Raw genomic sequence first — 9,769 nt, 5'->3', positions numbered from 1 at the left:
AAGCTCGGGTTTGACAAACTTTCAATTTTGAAGTTTGAGCTCGACTTGTGTAAAAAATAGGATGCTCAAGAAACAAATTGAGATCGGAATTGAGTTCAAACTCAAAGTGCTCGAGTTCAAGTGGTATGATATGTAATTCGTTCTAAAAATATAAGTTTTTAGATAATTTAATAATGAATTAATCTTCTACACACTGATAATGTATATATTTTACCATTAGATACATGGTACATAATCTAAATCTAAATTTGAAATTCAAATTTTGCATCTAATCGTACCAGTACATACACTGTTAGTATATATAAAATAAACTCTTTAATAATTATAAAAACTATATATATAATTTAATAATTATAAAAAGTATATGCCCATCCACTATGGTTTGAGTAGCTCGTTTGGGCTAATATATACATATCAAGCTCGAAAAACTCGATCAACTTTTTCAAGTAGAATAAATAAATAGATAAATGCTCAAAATCAATCTTGAATTTTGACCAAGTTCCTCAAAAGCAGCTCGGTTCATTTACCACTCATGTAATCATAAGTTCATAATTATTCAAATGATAAGTATTCTGCGCTAATGGACAAGCCAAAATAGAGTATGTTTTAAACCAAAAAAGAAACTTAAGGAACTCAATTTCAAATTTGGCTTCACTCACCTTTTTTTAAAAAAAAAATTTCCTTTTTACTCCCTTTTTTCACCTCTTCTGCATTATTCCAGCTGTTCATCTCAAATTGCAACAGCCATGGCCAACGGCTTCCCGCCAACCTTTACGACCACAAGCTAGCATAGGAAACCGCAGCCCCATCTGAAACCTGTGAAATCCGGCCACCAAGGGAATTTCTATCGACATAGGTGGTGAGGCCTGTGCTGGAGTTATTAACCATGAACCCAAATTTGGTCCACGGAGGGTTTCTTCATGCATGGAACTCCTAGCTAACAGGGTCATAACTCATAAGTCTTCTTCAGCAGCGAAATTGATCATCCATTTGGGAAAGATATTGAATAAAGACTTCTCTAATGCTTGTTTTGGGTCAATCCCAGGTCAGATTCTCTCTTGCAATGAAATTCTTCTTAGTAACAAAGAATGGATATTATTGTCTTGTTATTTTATTTAGGAATTTTATTTGACCTTATCGCTGTGAATTTGTGCATTATGGAGATTTGTGATAGGGAAATTGAGCTATAGCAGGAAGTTTTATTGCTTTCTAGCAATGCAGAAGGTAGGTTACTGTGTGTGTATGATTCAGAGTTTTATGTATCGAAAATGGTAATGGCTCTTGTATAAGATTGATTTCAATAATTTCAGATTTCATGATAATTTTCAGGAAGATGTAGTTGAAGTTCAAAGCCAAATTATAATTTGATGAATTGCATAAGTTGTTTGCTGTATTTGCTCGCTTAGAAAGTGCCTTATTTGGTAAGCCTTTCATTGTCATGATGGTTCAGGTTCTATTGGTCGCACAAACGAAAGCTGAATCTTCGATGTAGAAATCTAAGAATAAGAAATGATCTTTCCGCGGATGCAAAGCATTAAAATTAAGTTAAAAATAAAACTAATTTTGTCTGAGATTGTTGGGCCCTGCAAAAAGTCAGCATTGGTCCTGATTTTGTCAACATATTTTCTGGATCTGGACGTGTGGCATGGTCAACCAAGCGTTTCAACAATCATTCTCGTGCTTCATCCAAATTACAGATTAATTCTGTGTGTTTCTTTCTACTGCCAACCAATGCAATAAAACTACCATTAAGGTGAACCAGAAAACTTTTTTTTTCAGGCAACTTGCATTTTCTCAGTAGTTCCTAAAACCAAACAATGCTTCCCTTTATAACTTCTTTATTTTTCATTTCAGTTCATATGAATTTGTCGTTGCACCAAATACTTCCCAGTAAATTAATGACCTTGTCATCCTTCCAAATATTTTGATTTTAGAAGAAGTTGGGAAACAGTTCTGATCTTTTACATTGTCACCAGAAGAAACCAATGGGATGATATTTCCACTGCTTAGTTTGTTTCCAGAATCTTAAAAACAGACAGTCCAGTGTTTGCATATCAGGGCAGTTCTATCAACTTCCTCTTTTATGTGCAGATTACTTCCTTCTGCCGTGTGCTTGTTTATATGCCTTGATATGTGTCCTTGTTTCTCTATTTACTTTTTGTTTACTTTAATGATTTTTTGACTCTCCATCTTATTTTATCAAGCTCTTCTTGTTTTCTTTTAGTGGTTTATCATTTCTGCTCTCCCTAGGAGGAACCCAGACTACTGATAGTTATGGAATGTGCTTAATCTTATTGCATAAGATTTATGATAGCACAGTAGGCCAATTTGATGTCCTTTTTGTACTCACAATATTATTATTACTCTTTGAATTGGAATTCCCTCCATGGTCCACACTTCATCATGGTGCAGCGAAGTCAGGATACAAGACCATTTACAGACAATATAAACAACAAAGCAATATAAAACATGTAGAAACGTAAATTGTTGCTTAAAAAAGGCTTAAAAAAGGCCTTTTATTCATTTTCTGTCATCATCCGGTATTCTCCTCAACTGAATTTGAAATCCATTTACCAACCGAGCTGATGGGAAGAAAGACATTCTATCCTCCTTGAGTTGATTCCACCTACAAGCAATAGACTAGCTTTTAGGAGAATGAATTGCTAAAGTTGCTCTCTCATTGCTGGTCTTAATTAGTAAAGAATGAAAAATGACTTCTTTGGATATGTTGAAGTTTTGATGGTTCTCTTGAAGCTATGAATGCATAGAAACTATAAGTAAGGAAGGGAAACAACCTAAATGTAGTGATGAAGTAATGAAGAAAGAGTGCTATTTGAAGGCGAGCCAATTCAGCGCCAGGACAAAAGCGAGCGCCTCCACCGAAGGGAGCAAAAAGTGCACTGTTTCTCCAATTCCTCTTTTCCTTTATCAGAGAAAGATTGTTGCACTTTAGAATTCAAATAATAGTCTTTAGATTGGAATTACAGACAGAAAGGAAAAGACTGAATAATGTGTTCTCCCATGGAAATACATTTTAGTAAGAAGTTCATTTTAGACTTGCCTGATTTTCTGGAATCATCCATCTCCAAGGTTTGAAATTAAGAGCTTCTTCATAAACTGTTTCATTTAAATGGACTGCAGAGAGAAATGGAACGACAAAGCATCTTTTGGGAATATCATAATCTGCAAAAGTAATGTAAGAATATAATTTTAGCTTTATTTACTTCAGAATTGAAATTTAACTGTCACTAGTTTTCTCTGATGTATGATTTTGTCTTGCAAGGCTAGAACAGAGTGATTAAATAGGGCCCCATATCATTTATGGCACTTCAAAATGTAATGATTCTGTCGCTAGAGAAAAGAAACAAGACTCTTGTAACAGAGAAAAACAATGACAACATTCTGATGGGAAATCAACATCTAATAAAATCACTACACAAAGTAATAGGTGGAAAACAGAAACAGTAGTTTCCTTTTGCTAATCTATATATTATTCTTTGTTGGAAGTTTTCTGTTATATGAATGACTTTGGTTAACTTTGATTCCTCATGAAGATATGTATATTTTCACCACCTAGTACGTGGAAATGTTGACATACCTTGGTAACGAATATCTTCTTTGGCTTCTCTCATCAACCAAATTGCAATTCCTCCCAACCGAAGAGTTTCGTCTATTACCTGTAGCAGAGAATGGTTTATTCCAATTTTTTAGTGAACTTCTGGATCTGAATTTTAACTCATGTTATTATATTAGACTATTTCCTGATCAATTAAAGTGAGCAAAAAAAAAAAAATCCAAGAACCACTAGCTTTTTGGTAGCAATAAACTTAAGCAAGGAATAGTATAAGAAAAGAAAATCCAAACAACCTTGGGATGTATTAGGTTCCAAGTAGATTAAATATTTGTCTTCCTCATGATGGAAGTTGATGTTGGAATTATGGGATGTTTCGAGTTCAAATTCTTTCTATATTTTTGTAATCCCATTGCATTTTAGTTCAAGTTTTGACCCACCCAACGGCTGGGGGACTAGTAAAAGTAGCATGATTGGACAGGACCATTTCACATAAATCAAAACACAACAAAACTAAGAATGAGAATTTGTTTCACTTGATGCATTCTAATGAAAAAGGTTTCTGGCTTAGTAACATCTTTGTGCTGGAGCATCATAATTTCAAATATTCAGGTAGTTGGTAATCTTAACATCACAAAAACTAGTCCTTTGAATGTATGTAACTTAGTCAAAATCTACTTCAACTCAAGTTTGGAGTCCTAGAGGGGTTTTAGAAACTAGAGTTAATGACTTGTTGGCACTGATTAGACAAACTTGGATGTTACACTGCCTTGGAAATGAGAATATGAAACTTCACTGTATAAGAAATTGAGCGGAACTGGGGAAAGATTGCAGAAGACCTACACATTGAGTAAAGGGCATTGCTTTATAATCTTGCCATGTAAGCATCATTTCTCCACCAAAGTTGTTTCTTGCAGTCTTCAGCCGTTCTTGTTCAACCTATTCTTAAGAGGAACATTTATTGAAGTTGATCAAGTGGTGACCATGCTAAATAAATGATATAGCAAATAATTTAGCAACTTTAAGAATGTCTTATGTAAATTACCAGGAGTTGTCTCATGGCCATGGGACATTGACTAAGAAAATAAACAGCAAATAGCATGGTTTTGGCTGTTGTCTCATTTCCCGCAAATAAAAGATTGATTATGAAGTCAGCAACTGCATCATCAGGTAAGCTTTCTTCCTCTAGTATTCTCTGGAGCACACCATTACCAACTCCTGAAGAAGGTTGCTGCCTATGAGTCTCTATTGTCTTGTTAATTTTGCTTATTATACTTTCCCTTGCCTGTTTGAGATTAAAAGAGGCATCAAATACAAGAGCTTTTGAGCTATCTTTCTCAAAACAGAACACTGACATTCGACAATTACATCTTTGTTAATATCCGTCTATTTAGCTGGGTGGCATTTGATATGATGATGCTGATTGCACTTTCAAATTCATATTACATGTGAAATCTTTTGGTATAGCAAACAATAACATTTGAACTAAGATGAAAATTTGAGGAAAAAGCAGTAGTGCCTTTAGGGTTGTAAGTTTTTGACACTTCGAGTGGCAAGCATGACTTGAACTGCACCTTGTGGTGGTTGACGAAGTGTGTTCATGAGTAAGCTGGTTACCAGCATGATGAAATGTTTTATGGCCAGAAAATATTCAGATAGTGAAATAGTGTTCTTTGAAGAATAAAGGATTTCAGAATGTTAATATGAAGAGCTGTAATTTTAAGGCAATGGTTTTATCTGTCTATTGGAAGAGTCACCTTCATAGCAATATGGTAAGCAAAGCCTGGAAGATTGATTGGAATTGAAAGACAGCCATCCACAAAATCAGAGAACAACTGAGCCATCTCATTGACTTCTGAATCATTGGATACTCCAAGAAGTTGATTGACCATCAAATTAATGGCTACCTGATCCATGCATATATGGCTTATTAAACATGAGAGCTCAACAGAGTTGACCAGGACATGAACCATATCTAAGATAAGCAAGCAGTCCAACTAGTTTTGTGAAGCTTGTTTTAGTTAGGAAGAATGCAATCTCCAGAAGCCTGAGTGTGGAAGTGAAGTAATTACCTTCCTGCAAATATCCTGGAGACAAATGACTTGATTATCATGCAAGTTGTTGAAGGTTTGATTTATGACTCTCTGTATGTCCTGCAAGAAATGGAACTTGAGTTTCTCCAAGCGCATCATGTTAGATGCTATTGAGTGGAGCTTCTTCTGTTGCTCTCCTTGTGCAGTGATTACCCCATTCTTCCCTACCAAATCTCGGAAAGATTTTGGATAACTTGACTGGAATAGTTTGCCTTCATTTTGCATCACAAACCGGTTAAATTTCGGATCTGCTGATACCACTGCCCTTTTTCCAAATAGATAACATGAGAATATTTTTCCATACCTGTTCAGTATTTAGGACTCTGGATTAAAATCTAGAGATGGTAGAAATATTACAGGGTACAATAACTAATTTAGCCAGATCGTGATCACATATTTGGACTCATCAGGTGGAGCAATTCTTTTGTAGCAAGAGAACTTGACTCATTGGCAGAAGTTCAACCATGTGTATGAAGAAACTGAGAGCATGGACAAATCAATTTACAAGGTATTGCAACTCAAAATTATACACTATTAGAGGTAACAACATAATGCACATAAACTAAAAATTGTAGCAGTAGCATGGAGTGGGCCTATGTACCTTTGAACCTGCTCTTCAACAAACTGAGGGGGATGAGAACTTGCAACTGCATTGTACCATTTGATGCTATCACCAATTATTGGCCAGCCTCTTCTTCCTGGAGGTAACTGAAACTTCCTATTCTTCACATTCTTCTTAACTTTTTTCCGCAGGAACTTTGCTAGAAAAACCATGAGCAACAAGGTGCTGCAAATAATTGGCCATACATGGTGATCAAAAGCTCCAATTTTCATCTCCTATGGGCTATTGTGTATTGGCAGAGAGAGAAGTTACAATAGAAGCAAATACTTCCTGCAAGGATCATTGGATAAATTCAAAGGCAGTTCTTCAATGAATTTGATGATATGTAAAGCTCAACTCTAAACTAGAAAAAGAAAATACTTTTAGAGAACATGTTGTCCGACTGAATTTGAGCCAATAAGCTTTGTTGACTTAAATTCCAGAGATCTGTTATGTTAAGACTTATTTAGGGCCACCACACCACGTCTAGTATGGAAAATACTTATAATGTATGTATGTAACAGGTGCAACTTGGGTCTACATTATTGTTCACAAGGAAGACAAGTACATGATTAAGCTTATTATGATCAGTCCATCAAGTTGTTGCTGGGAATATAAAAATAGAAGTGATGGGCCGTTAAATTATCCTGCTGTTAGTAGTTGTGAAATCCCTCTTTCCGATAAATTTTCATGAGACATTGTTTTCTTGTTCAGATGTATCCATCTTTCTAATTACTCTCTTTTACATGAGATTTCTTTTCTTTATTCTATTGAAATCCAATCATTCCAAATTATATTATATTAACTGATCGATCTTTAGTATCTATCTGCTGGTAAAATTTGACCTTTTGGGTGAAGAAAGAGACAAACACACGGGCACAGGCTCAACCGCACACATAAAAAACATTTTTATGAAGTAATATATGATTATCACAGTGCAGCCATTCTTCTTAAACCGTGGTTTAATTGAATGCCAAAGTGGAAGAGGATAAAATCCATTACTGAGCAAGATTCTAAATTCATAGAAACTAGAAAAAGTTCTGCCTTGTGTAAGTGATGCAATATATACTTTTGCACAAAAGGAAGCATCATGATTCAATCAAAGAAGTATCAACTCAATAAGCATCAAACATACGGATGGATATTGTGGACACTAAAATACAATTAGCATGAAGCGTGCTGCAATCCTGAGCCAGAGAAAAACTGCAAGAATCTTGAAATAAATACACGTCAATGAGCTATCTATTCACGTTTGTTTTTATTATCATTTCAAGAATAGATGGAGTGGGAATGAGGGCTTCCGTAAAATATATATCACTTATATAGCAGAGCCCAGTCGTTAGCACTTAACATCTATGAATATAGTACAAGAGCTGTTGGATAGGGCCATAATAGTTCCAAAAGTTGCCTTTTCTTGAGAAAAAAAAGTAGGTAAGTTCAAAGTTTAATATGCTTGTTTGCTTTTTCCGGCATAAGACCAGCAGCAAATGCAGGTGATCTCAGTAAAGCTCCGCGTTTAATATACTTCATAGCAGTAGATCCAAAGTTATGTTAGATAAAGTTGAGACAGCCCTTTGACCTAATCTTTGTTTATATGTCTGTCTCATTGTCTGTCTGTCCACCCCAATCCCATTCAATTTGCTTCTACTTTCTAATTAGCCAGCTTCCTTGGCCAGGCATTGACCGTCAAAATATTTTTTAGAACTCGAGGTGAATTGGATTCCTTCGCTCAGACTTTGTTGGCTCTGTTATACACATTTAAATATGTTTGTTACTTCTATTCGTCAAGTTTCCTGACTTTGCAGTTAGTGCAAATTATCATTGTCATGTTGTTTGAATATGCTATTGGTTGTCACAGTTTTATACTTTACACGTTGGTCTTACCTGTTAGCAATAATGTGATAGTATACTAAACTACTAATTTCTTATCTTGGATTTCCAACAGAAATGAGAAGTTATAAAGCCGCAAAATAAGATGGTCAAAAATGGACACAGCCCATCACATTTGAATGCCTCGGTAAAGATAGAACATCGTCATCAGTCTGGCCTTTTGTGCCAAAGTAAGGGAAAATTGTTTAAAATGTTTCTCATATTTCATCAAATAAATTTTTTAGTCATTCACTTTTAAATATTAATTTTGCATCCCTTAAAAATTCAAATCAGCAAAATTTAATATTAATCTAGATTTTCAACCTTTTTTTACTCTGAAATTACCATATGACTTACATGTAATCATTTTTTAGATACAAAAAAATCAGATCCTACTTATTTAAGGGTAAAAATATATATGCATTGATTTAGATCTTACTTTTCTAGGATAAATACAAATATAGTTTGACTCAAATAACACTTTTTTAGAGACAAGAATGAATATAAATCAGGTCATTTGTTTAACTACATATGGTATCTAATATTTTTGCTTTTAAAAATTGACCACACATAAGGGATTCAATGTAAAAAGTAGTCGAAATTTAGGTTGGGACCAAATTTTACTAACTTGAATGTGTAAGGAATGTAAAATTAACATTTTAAAAGTGAGGGATGAAAATATTCATTTAGCGAAATGTGAGATATTGACGAGTGCGGGGTATACATATAACAATTAGCTCATCCACAGTCAAGTTTTACATCTATAAAATTCTAAATACCCTACACACGATTTTTCGCAAGTATACGAGTCGAGAATAAGCATAGGGTATTAAGGGTCGAACCCATACGGAAAAATGGAAAATTACCGACACTACTAAAACTCCTCTATTATTTAGACAATCAACAAATTAAAGGAAACAAAACTAAACTAAATTTTGTAAGAAAATAGCAAATGAAAGCTCCTTAGACTATGGTATCCCTAACTATTCATATAAGTGTTATTTTTTGATAATTGAGTACTACTTTCTTGGCTAGCTATGGCGTAATTTCTTTATGTATATGACATCTACTCTCGTAGTGAATCAACTATACTTATAACTAATCCATACCTATTTTTGTGGTTATAAATTTAGTTACAAGTTCATTTCTTCTATGAAATTACATGAAATAAATCACTAATGCCACAAAGGTGAACCTCTATTCTCGTGAGTGTACTCCCTTGGTATAGCACTTCTTGAACTAGTGTTAAATCTCAATTTTCATTGAAGAAACAACACCTTTAGATAATCACAATTAATGGTACCAAGTTAATCATGATTTAGAGGAGCAAAAGTGCTAAATAACTTGTTCAAAATAATAGCATCAAATGGCCAAATAATAAACACAAAACAATTATAGAAAATTCAACCAAAACCCAAGGCATAAACTTTAGAAATACATATTGAAATACAAATCCAAACTTGTATAGTAACTAAACATGAAATCAAATACAAGAGAGAAAATAGTAGAAGAGATATCACCCTTATCACATGAGATCAAACTCTCCATCTTGTTCCTTAATCTTCGTCCAAGTTTAGCTATAAGTACAAGAAGGATAGACTACACTAACTACACTAATCTACCCTAACTAGTGAA

The 9,769-nt window shown here is 34.3% G+C and overlaps 1 protein-coding gene across 1 annotated transcript; it reads right to left on the bottom strand.

Annotated features, from left to right (window-relative positions):
* Positions 1–2,520: 2,520 nt before the first annotated feature.
* LOC113769181 (abietadienol/abietadienal oxidase) lies at positions 2,521–6,498 on the bottom strand. Its single transcript, XM_027313649.1, has 9 exons — positions 6,266–6,498; positions 5,644–5,968; positions 5,329–5,478; positions 4,617–4,856; positions 4,415–4,510; positions 3,599–3,677; positions 3,062–3,183; positions 2,796–2,923; positions 2,521–2,626 (listed from the first exon to the last, which is right to left on the bottom strand). The coding sequence occupies exons 1-9, from the start codon at positions 6,496–6,498 to the stop codon at positions 2,521–2,523; spliced, it is 1,479 nt and encodes a 492-aa protein (XP_027169450.1).
* Between the last annotated feature and the right edge of the window lie 3,271 nt (positions 6,499–9,769).

Source organism: Coffea eugenioides, chromosome 4, assembly GCF_003713205.1.
Source record: "Coffea eugenioides isolate CCC68of chromosome 4, Ceug_1.0, whole genome shotgun sequence".
NCBI lineage: Eukaryota > Viridiplantae > Streptophyta > Magnoliopsida > Gentianales > Rubiaceae > Coffea > Coffea eugenioides.
The sequence above is the reverse complement of the archived record's forward strand: the minus strand, read 5'-3'. Positions and strand labels throughout refer to the sequence as shown.

Coding starts and splice junctions, on each gene's coding strand:
- LOC113769181 (XM_027313649.1), bottom strand. CDS start 6,498: ATGAAAATTGGAGCTTTTGATCACCATGTATGGCCAATTATTTGCAGC. Junction 5,969..6,265: donor GTTGAAGAGCAGGTTCAAAG/GTACATAGGCCC, acceptor AATACTGAACAG/GTATGGAAAAATATTCTCAT. Junction 3,678..4,414: donor CAATGCCCTTTACTCAATGT/GTAGGTCTTCTG, acceptor TCTCTGCTACAG/GTAATAGACGAAACTCTTCG.